Raw genomic sequence first — 14,565 nt, forward strand, 5'->3', positions numbered from 1 at the left:
GACCCCAAAAAGTATATACATATTTGTATTCTTGATCAACATCAACAGGCCAGTCGAGATAACCATGTCTGTCTGTCCATCAGTCCAAAGACAATACGAAAGTAAGATGGACAATGCCATATGATTTTATGGCACACACATTTTTTTGCTTGCCTCAAGCGCTGTAGTAGGGAGAGTAGTAGTAATGTTTAAAGTGATACATATGTACTACGAATTAATAACGAGAAGGGACCTGTAAAACGCTTCTTACGCGTCATAGCTTAAATTCCCGGTACTCAGTAGTACCTCATTACATCATCACTTCTCACGCCAACACGCTCTTTTAGCTCGTCCCCCACCCCTAGAGCCGCAAACAGCTCGAAGCAGAATGATAGAATGTGCAAAAAATAAAAAAAAGCTCCTGGGGCAACGCTGATACAATCTGATCTTATATGGGTGATCTGATAGATATGGTCTTTCCCCACGGAATGGGATTTTTAGTTTTCTCTTATCTATTTTCAAAATTGTGGATCCTGAGGAGTCTTTAAAATATACGCAGATCTGCTATTGATATTTTTATACCCGGTACTCGAAGTGTAAATAGGGTGTATTGTTTTTGTGATAATAACGGTTGTATGTAACGCACAGAAGGAAATGTTTCCGACCCCATAAAGTATATACATTATTGATCAGCATCAATAGCCGAGTCGATAGAGCCATGTCTGTCTGTCCGTCCTGATGAGCTCCTAGTACTCAGAGACCATAAAATCTAGAGCCACCAAATTTTGCATTCAGACTTTTGTATGCTCACACTGCTACAAGTGTATTTTAAAAACGAGAAGGGACGTGTGAGACGCTTCTTACGCGTCACAACTTTTATACCCGGCACTCAGGACTACATCTAGATGTAAAAGACACGCCAACCACTAGATATCGTTCATATTACAGAACACGTAGTAAAAAGCCTACTAAATAAAATGCATAACAAAATTATATCAGTTAATCGTGTTTTCCTATTTATGAGATATTTAAAACAGCAATACAATTGGTACTTTTTCCCTGCACACTCTGTGCAATAATGACTGCTAGGTTTCACAGCAGATTTTTCGAAAGTGGCGCCATCTATGAAAATTTCTGGTACGCAACTTTGTTGGTCACTCTTTTTCTAATACAGAGCGTTAAAAACCGAGTCTTGGTTTTAACTTGTAAAAATTAGCTTTTGGCCACCAAAACTGGTCATTGGGACAATAGTGCATCTGCACCTCAGCGGTGTTTTGTGAAATTTTAAATTTTTTCTTCATCTGTCATCTACATCTACCAACACGCTCGCCGCCCTTCCCTAGACCCACATACTGCTGACTCGCGGCAGAGGCATTCTTTCACATTCTTTCATTCACACTCTGCTTCGCGCAGTGTGCGGCCTTTGCCTCTGCCGTGACTCTGCAGTGTGTGGGTATAGAGAAGGGCAGCGAGCTAAATGAGCGTGCTGGTGTGAGAAGTGTTGTAGATGTAAATGACAGTTGAAGAAAAAATGTAAAATTTTACAAAAAACCGCTAGGGTTCAGATGTAGTACTGAGTACCGAGTATAAAAGTTGGGACTAGTAAGAAGCGTCTCACACGTCCCTTCTTGTTGTTTGTGTATCCAATACAAAGTGAAAAAGCTTTAAATCTGCCTCTTAAATCTTTTCGCTCCTCTTTAAGACCGTTTTGGCCTTCTTAATCAGTTGCTAACTTTTTCTTGCGTGGCAGTTTCCCGAGTCGAACCGTAGGAGGGAAGAGAAGTCTGAGAGAAGTCTTAACCCATAAAATGCTCACTATGTAAATGCTGCCAGACCCAATGCCACTCCCCCTCTCGGGCATTTTGCTTACTATTATTATGTGGAGTCGGCATCTACTATAACTATGTTTTGTTGAGGGTCTCAGAGTTTTACCTTTTTGTTTGCACGATTTAATGCATTTGCGCGAGATTCCAAAAGTGGGCCAGGAAGCAGGAGGAGAAGCACTGAACAAGGTAGAGGGAAGGGGACTCAGGTCTCGAGGCTCTTATGGAGCGGAGCCTCCACTACAACTTCATCTACGTCCCACTGGCTGGTCAAGTACTTCATTATCTTCTCTACTTTTCTGGAGTGGGGTGGGGGTCTAATGGAACCAAAACCCAAGCAGTTTCCCACCCTTGTTGCTATGTTGCTTATTAATAAACATGTTAAATGTAATTGTTATTTGGAGCTGCCGTTTCGGAGGCGTGGCTAAGTGTTGTGCATGTGCTTTGGTTTATGTAATTACCATCTACGGCATGTACACAAACTACTCTAAAAAGCATAAGCGGAGCGTGAGAAAAGGCACAGTCTGTCCAGATTGCTTCTGGAATGTGTGGAAAATCCTTTCCAGGAAGGTGTTAGGTTAGGGCAGCCATGGCCATAGCCTAAAACCACACAAAATTAACTAACAACAAAATGCTTAAACTGTTTGTCCGCTTTTACTCGCGGCTCGACTCCCGAAAAGGCATTCCACCAGCGTTGTCCATATATGAAATTCATTCCTCTGACTCTGTTGCATTGGAATGGAAAATGGAATGCATGCACGCAAGAACTTGTTTGAGGAGTTGGTTGACGGACAGAGGGACAGAGATAGAAACAGAGTGAAGGAGATGCGGGAAAGAGGCAGAGTTAAGACCACACAAGCATCTTCTCTCAATAAAGTGCCCGAGTTTGACCCGCTGAGGCTCCTAGGAATGACTCTGGGAATGTTCCTGCGTCTTCGTCTGGGTCTGGGAAATTGTTTCGAGTTCTGCCTCTTTTTTTGGTATCCTTCGCCGACACCAGCAATTAATTTTTTGTCCAGAGAGAGAGAGAGAGAGACAGAGGTCAGCATTCTAATTTCGTTTTCATTCATTTTATCCCTTACCTACTTACTCCATCCATCTTACCATCGAACCATGCTCGATCTAAGAGTACGCCTGTACATTTCTGTATGTTTTCTTTCATGAGCATGATTCAGTCTTCGAAATTTTGCTGACGTTTTGACTTTTGTTGTCACAGCTCCATCGTTCCTTTTCAGAAATCCACACTCGTAACTCTACCCATTTATGTTAGGTAATTGTGCGATTTTCAGAAGATCAGATCGCTGTTCTTCCAGAGTGTTACAAAGACCTGTCAGGCCTCCTACCTCTCCGATCCAGAGCCAGAATTTGTAGGCGAAATACTTGAGATCTTTTAGTAAATCAACTGATTTAATAATTGGGTTAGGAATTTATGGCTCATTAAAGATAAATTAATGAGGATTAATTTAATAGATCTTAAGATCTAGAGATATCATCCAAAACTACTTAAACTTTTGTCAATAAAATGTATACCCGGCACTCAGTACTACATCTGCACCTTAGCGGTGTTTTGTCAAATTTTTCATTTTTTCTTCATCTGTCATCTACATCTACAACACTTCTCACACCAACACGCTCCGTAAGCTCGCCGCCCTTCCCTAGACCCACACACTGCAGACTCGAGGCAGATCACCGTCCGCACACAAAAAAAAACAAACAAATAAAAGCTGCGGGACGGGGTGGGTTAAAAGTCGGAAGAGGAATCGGCAGGGGGAGGGCAGAGGCAGGGGCCGAGTAAAGCAGAAGCAGAGTGTGAATGAGAGAATGTAAAAAGAACAACAAATGCTGCGGGACAGGGTGGGTTGAGCCACTGGAAATTAATTTCTTCATTGTGGCTATAATATTGATCCAATCGGATCTTAATCTGATAGATCTGATAGATATGGCCATTCTCTACGGAATGGCGTTTTTAGTTTTCCTTTATCTTCAAAACTGTAGATTTGGGAGGTTTTCGCCCTTTTGCGGGGGCGGAAGGGGGCGTGGCTCATTTTTTTAAATACACTGGTTTCAGTGTGAGCATACAGCAGTCTGGAGCCAAAATTTGATGGCTCTAGCTCTTATAGTCTCTGAGAACTAGCCGACAAACAAGACGGACAGACGGACGGACGGACAGACAGACATGGCTCTATCGACTCGTATATTGATGCTGATCAAGAATATATATACTTTATGGGGTCGGAAACGTTTCCTTCTGTGCGTTACATACAACCGTTATTCCCCACAAATACAATATACCCTATTTACTCTTCGAGTACCGGGTATAAAAAGGCATACCGAAAGAGGTGCAGAGGTACGAGTATCTTCCATTAGGTTTTCGGTTCTGGAAAATAATTAATAGTCATGCGGGACTGAATTGGCCACTCTGCCAACTTCCTCTCCAGTAACAGCAACCACTTCTCTGGGTCCTCTGAGAAAAGCCCAGCACCGCCGACAAAATGGAGTAGCCGCAATCGCAGTCACAGTCTCCGGATTTGGCTTAAGTTCAACTGCAAAGTTTCTGTTGGCAAAGAAAGAGGCAGGAACAGGCCAAGAAAGCAAGGGGAACGCTCAATCTTTCTCGTGTGAGAACGAGATTGCTCTTGCTCCGTCTCTATCTTTTGCGCTGATATTATTTCTAACGATTTAATGTTTTGTAAACTTTTTAAATTGTGCAAACAATTTCAGCTAAGTACCTGCCTACCACTGATTTTGTTGAGGTAGACGGAGAGGGCGTAGGATAGGAAGAAGATGAGGATAAGGAAACTTGATGAGAAGAGAGCTTTTTGATATTCCACAGGAAGTGCACATTTAATAAAGAGTTTAAGTGGCAGATGTTGTGGCTGCACTTGCATGGAAGGTGTTCGGCTCCGTTCTGCGCGGTTCCGTGAGAGTCAGAGAATGCATCAAGAGAAAACAAAAGAAGTGGGGAAATGTTTCACATTCCTCTGAATAAAAACTATAAACGCTTACTAAATATATACTTATATAGGTATGTTAAACAACTTCCCTCAGGCAATAGAGCGGCCCCAATAAGTCTGCGCTCAAGCAAAAGTTCGTATTGCTTATTTTACTTATCGGAAATGGAAATATCGCTTTATTAGCCCCCCACCCCAATTACTACGCAAACAGCTTCACAAGAAAAACTAACCTACATACCTTTACAGTTGAGGCCTGGTATCGGGTCCAATTCGGAAGGGACTGTATCTTAATGCAGGCGCTTATCAGAAGAACGGGGATAAGGTGAGGAGAAGAGAAGCATTTGAGAGCATTTGGTGGAGAAAACAGCCAGCGCCCTCTGTCGATGGTGAGATTTATGACTCACAGGGCGCTTGGAGAAAAAAGCGAAAGAGTAAAAAGAGCAAAAGAGTAGAGATAGTCTGGATTAGTTATTGATATTGTGAATGAGAAAGGGAGAGAGTGAGAGGGCGATAGACATCCAAGGTTCACATAAGAATACCTACACTGAGCCCATACATACACAGTTACATACACATGTATGTACGTATATATGTACATATTTATGTACGTAGGCAAATCAAAAATCTCAAGCTGCATAATTTAAACGATTTCAATGACACCTTGATTAATATCAAAGGCCAACACAAAAAAGAACGCAAGAGAACACTGACCATTCCCCATAAAAACTATTACACTTCTATACCTGAAGCGCTGCTTTCCCCCTCCGACTTCAGAGCCTTTCCCTATGCATTTCCATGAAATTGTGAACGAAAACGCAATGCATTTGACCAAAAGATAAAAGTAAGAAAGGAGGATACTAGCATTTCAGCTAACAGATACCCTCGAATAAGAATCCGAGGCGGAAGATTCAAACAAATATTACATGTACATATGTATGTACAACGTGGCGTAATAGTTTAAAATTTCAATTCCAAATTCCGATTGCAAAAATTATAGCAATGTAACTGGTTTTATGATCTTCTTTGTTTGTTGTGGCCGTGGAATATATTTCAAGAATATAGTATGCACATATGTATGTAGGTGTGTATATCTTTATGTACATTTAATACAATATACCCATGAGACTGAGTAGCCTCCGAGTACAGGGTATAAAACAAATCAAGAAATGCTGAAAACCAAAAATAAACAAAAGAAACACTCAGGTAAACGGACAGAGTGAAACAGTGACAGAAAGAGGGAGAGAGACAGAGGCTGCAACAGTTTACCTGGCCGCAAATCAAACAAGGCGAATGGGATAGAAAGCGGGAGTGGGGCAGGGAACGAAAAAAAAACAGAATATCAGAGAAGTGCACACAAGAGCGGGAGACCGAAAGAGCGAGAGTCGTTGGAATTAAGCGTGATTAATTCAGGATTTATACAAATTAAGTAAAAGCCACGGGCTGATCGAAACCATTAAAAGTGGGTCCATTCTCATACTAGGCCTAGGTCTCACCAAGACAGTATAAGAGAAAGATGGTTAAAGCCATTCGATTTTTTTTGCACACTCATTCTTTCGCCTGACTACCGCTGGGTCCAGGCTCTCATGTTTAGGTTATTTTATAGTGCTGTCGAAATAAACCTCTCATGTTATGAGTCTATGCACTTTCGGAAGATGTTTGCCCCCAAAACCATATGTACAATTTTCTCAAAATTTCTGACCTGCCTGAATTTTTTACAGAAAGTACAAAGTACTTTTTCAAGAAAAATAAATTTCATGAAAATATTTTCGACTCGAAAAGATTTATACGAATTTGGTTGGTTTTTTGGCTTTTACCCGCTCCTCCAAATCTTGCTTGCAGTCTGCCCTTTCAATATATGAGCGTTATCCTTCTTATTATTATGTCTTTGATCTCCCTATTCTCTACCACCGCCTCTCCTGATGGGCTTTATCTTCTTCGAGCAACAAGAACATCTTGTAAAAGCGGTGTGACAACCTCCTTGATCTAGCACTCCCAAAAATAAAGAGCCCTTTTCCTTCCAGGTGTGGAATATTTCTGGACCCTTGCGATGATTATACCCTTTCATATTTAGCAAAGAAGATATGGAAGATAACTTTAAATATAGAAATGATATTGATCGTAAATCAAGGCCAATAGGAAAGATCGGTAACGTTATCAAACTGATCTACGATTCACGTGTCGTTTCCCAAGGGTATCCGGAGGTTTCGGTTTCCTAAGCCGGTTTTCATTCTTGTTTTTCGATCGAAAAGGAATTTCTGGAGATTTTTCTGCTCTGCTTGGACTGGTCTTGGAAACAGGAACCCTTTGCTGTGATGAGTGAAGGAGAGGGGTGGGGGAATGGGCAGTCACGCATGTTCCAACAGCCCCGCCGACTGGACACAGCGCTCTCCACCGGGGAGTTCTGCTCTGCTCTTCTTTCTCATCGCTCATCGCCGCCGGCTGTAAAGGTATTTGGAGTCTTCTCTCCCTCTGTTGAATCTTTTTTGAGTTGATTTGAGTGGAATTTCATTTTCTCCGCAGAGAGGCGGAGTAAGGCTGCTGCAGCCGCGACATGAATCATGGGATCGCCCAATTCGAAATTCTCTTTGTTCTTTGCTCTTTTCTGTCTTCGGGGCTTCTTTTCTTATCTTTCGCGGTTTAGCAATGTTATGAAATGTTGGGCAACTAGTAGGAGTACATTTTTAAAAATATTTTGATTAGAAATGAACTAAAATATAACCGCGATTCAGTATTTTCCAGTTTCCGCTTTTCCCATAAAGAAAGCACCTGCTCCGAAACACTTACCGTTACTGGGCTTTTGCGGTATCTCATTGGCGTCAATACCTCTGCCCTGGAAGATGTGCGTCACGGCGCTGCAGTTGGGGCTGAACTGATCGAGGATGGAAGGGGCGCCACCGGCAGCGGGACTCGGGGCTGCCAGAGCGGCCACCTGAGGTGAGACAGGTGCGATGCTCTCCTGGGCCCTCACTGGGTGGGTGGACAGGAGCAGGAGACAGCTGAGTATCACATGGGGGGCATTTGTTGCTGTTCTTATTTCGCCGGTCGAACAGTGATTCCGCTGTTGTTTTGTTTTTTGCATGGGGGCATACATGTCGGTGCTTTTTTGCTTTAAACCCGGAAAAAGCTTATCACAAAAGTGCCGGGCGGCGGGAAGCAAATTGCAGAGCGAAAGTAGAACCAATACAACGAAAAATAGGTATATTTTGCCGGTGTTTGCTGTTGTTTGAGTGGTAAATATTTTTGGGCAAACGCTGACACCCCCACACGCGCACATAAACACTCACACTACTAATACATCGCGTTCACTTTGTTGATGTTTACCGGCGACCTTCTCGCTGTTGTTGAGTGTTTTTTTTTTTGTGCCACCCCAAACAAATCTCGAAAGTGCAACAGATTATCGACAAATAGCTGACACCAACACCAACAGAATTGATCAAAACCCGATCGAAGTAAACCTCATCTCACTTTCTTTTATTTAAATTTCGATTTTATTATTTATGATTTTTTAGATTATCAATGGACTTTTTCGGGCCGCTTTGGATGCTTTTCTTCAACTACATCAAAGGATTTTTCTGAATTCAGAAAAAAAATCGACGCTCCCCCGTTTTTTCATGTTTCGCGGTAAAAAATTGTTTGTGAATTGTGAGTTTTTGTGAATATTAGGGCAGTGTGACCGCGAAATCAAAGATAATATATACCGCTCGACCCTCAAAAATATACCGAAATTCTTAAAAATATCCGAAAAATTTCTATTAACATTACTTGCCTGCAAAGACTTTAAGCACTCTAACAATTAGAATCCAAGAATCATTTTAGCTTTTTTTATAGTCTTTTTTATTAGAGTGTATACACATCAGATTTTAAACAAAGAAGGTATCCAGAATTAAGTTGCATTTTGCAAGGTACATATTACATATTAACAAAGCGAAGAAGACATTTATTTTGTGATTTGGAATATTTCACAGTTTTTTTATTTTTACATCATATTTGGGTTTTTGGGATTGCTTCCTTCTTTTGCAAAGAAAGATCTGAAATTATGGAGAAATCAATATCGTCGTCTAATCTAATTCAAGGTGTCTTCTTTATTTTATATCTTAACAGCTATATTTTATATTTATCATTTGTATTTGAATTTTTGTATACCAGCGAGCTATAAAAACCGGCTGTCAGCAACTTTCTATCGTTCTCCCTCATTTTTACGTGTCAAATATGAGCACAGAAATACCCCAGAAATATACCAAAACAAATATACGTTCACACTTCCAAATATACCGAAAATCTTAAATCATATTCCTAGATTTTGATGTTCTATTTAATATTACTAGATAGTTAGGATTATCAGTGTTAAAACCATAATTTTATCCAATTTATCAATCACATTTCCACAAGATTAGCTAGTTTTCAAAATAAGAATAAATTAAAATAAGATTTAGCTGGAATGGTATGGCGTTTGACAATGTACTGCTAAACAACCGTAGTAAAGGATAGTTTTAGTATACACTCCCAATCAGGACTCTGGACTCTATTCCTTATTTAAAATATAAGGAATTAGACTTCTAAGTAAAAAGGGTTTTTTTATGAATTATTTTGTGTAAATACCCGAAAAATAGGGTCCGTTTTAGCGATCCCTCGAATAGGCTAAACTTCTATTAGACAAAATCTTGCAAAAGCTTTGTAATACATTTTTTTTTTCAATTTAGGTGAAAACGGTTGGCTAATCCACTTCTTTATCAATTTACCGGTACATCTCGAGCGACTATCCTGGTGAAACAAGCCGGTCCATGTGACAAAAATGTTTCTTAATCTCAGAAAAGGACTTTAAGAGTATCTTTCCTACTGATGCACTCATCTTCGACGAAACAAATCAGGAGTCAAGTGAGCCACAAGAACAGATGGTGCCCAACAACACTATTGTTCCCTCAGCAATATTTGATAAGCTAAAATTGTTCAAACAAGACTAAAAAAAATAGGTAGTCCCGATATTTTCCTTATTTTCAATTATTCTTTTTCCTCATTATCACTGATTCGCTGCTAAAGGCGGGGCCGTTTTCAATTAAGCAAAATTAAATATTTATTACGAACCACAGCAGAAAGAAAACGAGAAGGGACGTGTGAGACGCTTTTTACGCGTCACAACTTTTATACCCGGCACTCAGGACCACATCTGCACCTGTGTTATGTCAAATTTTAAATTTTTTCTTCATCTGTCATCTGCATCTACAACACTTCTCACACCAACACGAACACCAACAAAAAAAATAAATATAAGCTGCGGGACGGGGTGGGTTAAAAGTCGGAAGAGGAATCGCCAGGGGGAAGGCAGATGCAGGGGACGAGTGAAGCAGAAACAGAGTGTGAATGAGAGAATGTAAAAAGAACAACAAAAGCTGCGGGACAGGGTGGGTTTAGCCACTGGAAATTAATTTATCCATTGTGGCTATAATAATGATCCGATCCGATTATTTGGTTAGTGACGCCAGGCAGTACTCAGATCGACAAAAAAACTTGCCGATTAAATCTAAAAGTCAGCCGATAGTATTTTGCGGTATTCGTTGGTATGTTGCTAGCAGCTCGACAAATATAGATAAGTTTTATATTCCGAGAAGGTACCTAGCAAACAGAGAGTAAAGTCTCAATAAAATATTGGCAACAGTGCCGCTAAAGTTGAAAGATAAATGACCACTAACAATTATTATAGATTAATGAGATTATATTGAATTACTACAGTCATGGTTTCTTTCCTGCAGATATGGGCTTAATCAAAGCTGTCGGCACTTATTTCTTTGATTGCCCTCCTCCTCCGATCATGCAAGATTTAGTAATTTCACCATGGCTGGGAATAACATCTTCAGACTTCTTTGATTGGTGTGCGCCCGTGGAAAAGTTGTAAAACGGCGCCTCCGAGCAGTCTTCCTATTCAAAATTGGATAGCTTTGAGTCCAAATCCACGACACGGCCCTGTGGAGCAGTACTTGGTCCCAAAAAGAAAACAACTTAAAACATTTTGTTAACAGGCCAGCCCGGTCTATGTTTTGGCAACATGAAGCAACTGGCGTTCAAATAAGTTAAACAAATTAAAAACGCAAATCATTCAAAATAATCTCATTAATCTATAATATTTATTGTCGCCAGTGTGATCTGGCTTGTAGCCATTGTTACATTGTTCACCTAACAAAGAGGCAGGGCTTGTGTTATCCGACTCGAACGACCGAATTATCATTCGCAGGACCATGTTGATCCTACTCTTTGAACCATTCTGTCGATCGGCGTCCAAATCCTTTGTCATCCAAAAGATTCCAGAAAACACAAACTTCTTACTTTACTTCATAAACTTTTTATATTTCGCGCGCACACTTCATCTCTTGTCGGAGTCTGCGGTCGGACTGCCAACTCCGGTCAAATCAAAAATACATATTTGTAACACGGTCATACTTAAAAAGATCATCTAGTATCACACCGTTAATATTCAAAAAATAATAATTCTGAAAATTAAACATTTGGTTTCGCAACATTCTCCTCCCAAGTACTACAGTAACCAATTAATCCATAATTGGTGGCAGTAATACTTCACATATTTCAGATTACATATTTTTTTAACGTCTAACTTGATTAACTTCACCATGGGTCTCATATAAATCTTATCTTGTATCTTGAATCTTGTATCTACGATACGAACGCATCAGTCTTTACAATAATGCCCTTAGGCCAAATATTTCTGGGTAGATCTGAATCCGTTATCAATACAATGTCGCCTTCATTTAACATACTCTGTTCTTTTGTTCATTTACGACTGTACAAAAGATATTGTCTATAACCTTTTTTCCATTTTAACCAAAATATATCGGCAAGTCTTTGAGATGCGTTCCACATATTCAACACTTTCAAATCGCCATCAGTTGTTGTTGAATAAAATGAATCCCCAAAAAATGGGTCCAATCAAAATGTCATTAGATGTCAATGGTACCGAATCCATTGAGTCGGATGGTACATTGAAAAGTGGTCGGCTATTTATCATGTGCTATATTTCACAAAACAATGTTTTTAATGTGTATTCTTTAGGAAATCTTTCTTTTAACAGAAAACATAAATATTTTGTAGCCGATTGAATTAATCTTTCCCAAGCTCCTCCCATATGCGGACTCAAGGGTGGATTAAAAGACCATGAGCATTGTTTTGTTGTCAAAAACTTCAACAGCTTGTCTTTGGGCCAGTCCAATATAGTAGCTTGAATTGAATTTCCTTGCTTGCTTTTTTAAAATTTGTTCCAATATCCATTACATTTCAATAGGAAAGCCGCGTCTACAACCAAACTGTCGGAGTACATGCATAAATTAGTTGCATGAAAGGTCTTCCTCAAGATGTACTGCTCACGATGATATGCATGTAAATATAACACCATATCGCTTTACGTGACTCCTGATTATTGTTATTTCTATCTACCAAAGTAATCTACACCAACTTTTAAAAAGGCTCTCTCAGTCGGTTCTATCATACATTTTGGAAGTTGTCCTATTATCGATTTGTGCGGCAGTCCTCTTTCGTTTTTGCAATATGGACAGTTTCGTATAACCTTTTTTACAGTTTTTCGGCACTTTGTGATTGTGATGAATTTCTGTCTAAGATTTGATATAACAGTTTCTACGCCCAAATGACAATTTTTCTGATGATAGTGGTATACTAAATGATTTGTGATCAGGTGTTCCTTGCATAAAAAAATTGTATTTTTTGCGTTATAGTCATATTCGATGTAATTCAGATTGTCCAATCTACCTGTACCCATCAGCTACGTTTGTTATTTCTTGTAATTCTCCTAAACGTTGGGCTACAAATGTTTTAAATCGTTTGCTGCTAGATTTAAGCCAATACAAAACAATTTCCGAGTCTGTCCATAAATACGTTCTGCTTATTTTCAAATTCAACGTTTCTTTAATAATTTTGCTCATTCTGGCGCCCAATAAAGCACCTTGTAATTCCAACCGTGGAATTGACATTGGTTTAAGTGGAGCTACACGTGATTTTGCAGTTATTAAACTACACTCGGTTTTTTTGTCATTTTAGAATCGGACGTACGCGCATGATGCATATGCATATTTAGAAGCATCGCAAAATATATGCAATTGTATTTCACAGTCTTTTATTGGAATTGTTGTCATGAGTCTTGGTATACTGAGGTTACTAATTTGGGCAAAGGAATTACACAAGTCTTTCCAACAATTGAAATGTTTGATGGGATCGTCCCAGCTGACTCCACTATCCCAGATTGCTTGTAGCAGTATCTTATTTGAAATGAGTAAATTAGAAAGAAATCCTAATGGATCAAAAACGGACATTGTAATTTTAAGCACTTCGCGTTCTGTCGGTCGCCTTTCCAACTGCAAAAGTTAATAGTTGATTTAGTAAAATTTAAATTGTAGGCAAGACTGTCTTTTTCGTAGTCCTAAATTAATCCTAATCCTGACTTTTTTAGCAGATATAGGCTTTTTTTCGCATTTTGTCTGGTTGATCTGCTCCAAAACTTCTGGAGAGTTTGAAATCCAATTGCACATTTCAAACCCACCTTGCCAATGTACATACGTAACATCTTTGGCCAATTTGGCAGCACTGCTAATATCATCGTCTCCGCCCAAGTAGTCGTCCATGTAATGTATTAAGTCTTGGCTAGCTTTAGGTAATTCATTTTCAAAATCATTTGCGTTACGATTTCTAACCTGCTGTGCAATACTTGGACTGCATTTGGCTCCAAAAAATAAAACTTGTTTTTCATACACGTCGGGTGTACCCAGTCGCCTGTTTTGGCGCCACCAAATTCTCTGGGCTGGTCTATCTTTCTGATGAACTTTTATTTGTAAAAACGACAACTACAACAACAATTTTGTGTTCACGGAAATTCATAAGAACGGATGACAGTGGATTATAAAGGTCAGGTCCTGACAATAAAAAAGCATTAAGGCAACACCCATGACTCTTAGAGGCTGCATCAAAAACGATTCTCAATTTATCCGGTTTATTTACATTTTGTACGCCAAATTGGGGGAGACAATACGTCAATGGTGACTGAATATCCAGCTCAGACAAGCTCAATTTCTTTAGATACCCTTTTGAAATATATGATTTAATTGTATCTTCATATTTCCTTCCGTATTTGAGATTCTTGTCAATTTTCCTTTCAATAGTCTAGAATACGCGTTGTTGTAACTCTCTGGAAGACGTATATTTTCCTGTTTCCAAAATAAGCCATTCAAATCCACCTTCTACACGCTTTAGGGATCTGTCCACAATTCCTAAGCACCTTTAATCGTCAAGTGACATGGGTTAGTCGTTCTTAGCTGTTAATTCGCTTTCAATAGACCAATATGATTTGACGAGGTTATGCAAAGCATCCAAAAAAAAAGTGTTTCCATTCTGTTTCTGTTCGGTGATACTACTCCATGAATAACCCAGCCTAGCAAGGTTTTGCTAGCCACTGGCCCATTAAAGACTTCGTACTTTAATTTGCGTGACACTATAAGAGACTATAAGAGAGTTGTCTTGTCCTATCAGGATTTTTGGCTTTGCTTTTTCATATGAGGAGTCAGCGAAGTTTTTCAAAAATTTGGAATTGTCGGCCATGTCGTCTATTAGCAGAGTTTGTAAAGGCAAGTTTAGAAACAAGATTAGATTGGAAAGATTAGAAACGGTTTTAATTTTTCCAACAGTGAAAGTTTTAGCGGCCTGACTTTTACCTTTGATTTTTACGCTGACTATTTTCGAATTTTCCTGTTCATAAATTTCGCTATTCGTCCATTGAATCTTTAATTGTCTAATTGGGC

At 39.5% G+C, this 14,565-nt stretch overlaps 1 protein-coding gene across 1 annotated transcript in view; it reads right to left on the reverse strand.

Moving 5' to 3' along the window:
• Positions 1 to 8,398, reverse strand: part of LOC117579929 (glypican-6) — a 46,806-nt gene extending 38,408 nt beyond the window's left edge. Inside the window, exon 1 of the mRNA XM_034266078.1 lies at positions 7,541 to 8,398. Within this exon, the coding sequence (XP_034121969.1) occupies positions 7,541 to 8,030 (490 nt within the window). The 5' untranslated portion in view covers positions 8,031 to 8,398. The remainder of the gene's footprint in view (positions 1 to 7,540) is intronic.
• Between the last annotated feature and the right edge of the window lie 6,167 nt (positions 8,399 to 14,565).

Source organism: Drosophila guanche, unplaced genomic scaffold (assembly GCF_900245975.1).
Source record: "Drosophila guanche unplaced genomic scaffold, DGUA_6, whole genome shotgun sequence".
Taxonomy (NCBI): domain Eukaryota; kingdom Metazoa; phylum Arthropoda; class Insecta; order Diptera; family Drosophilidae; genus Drosophila; species Drosophila guanche.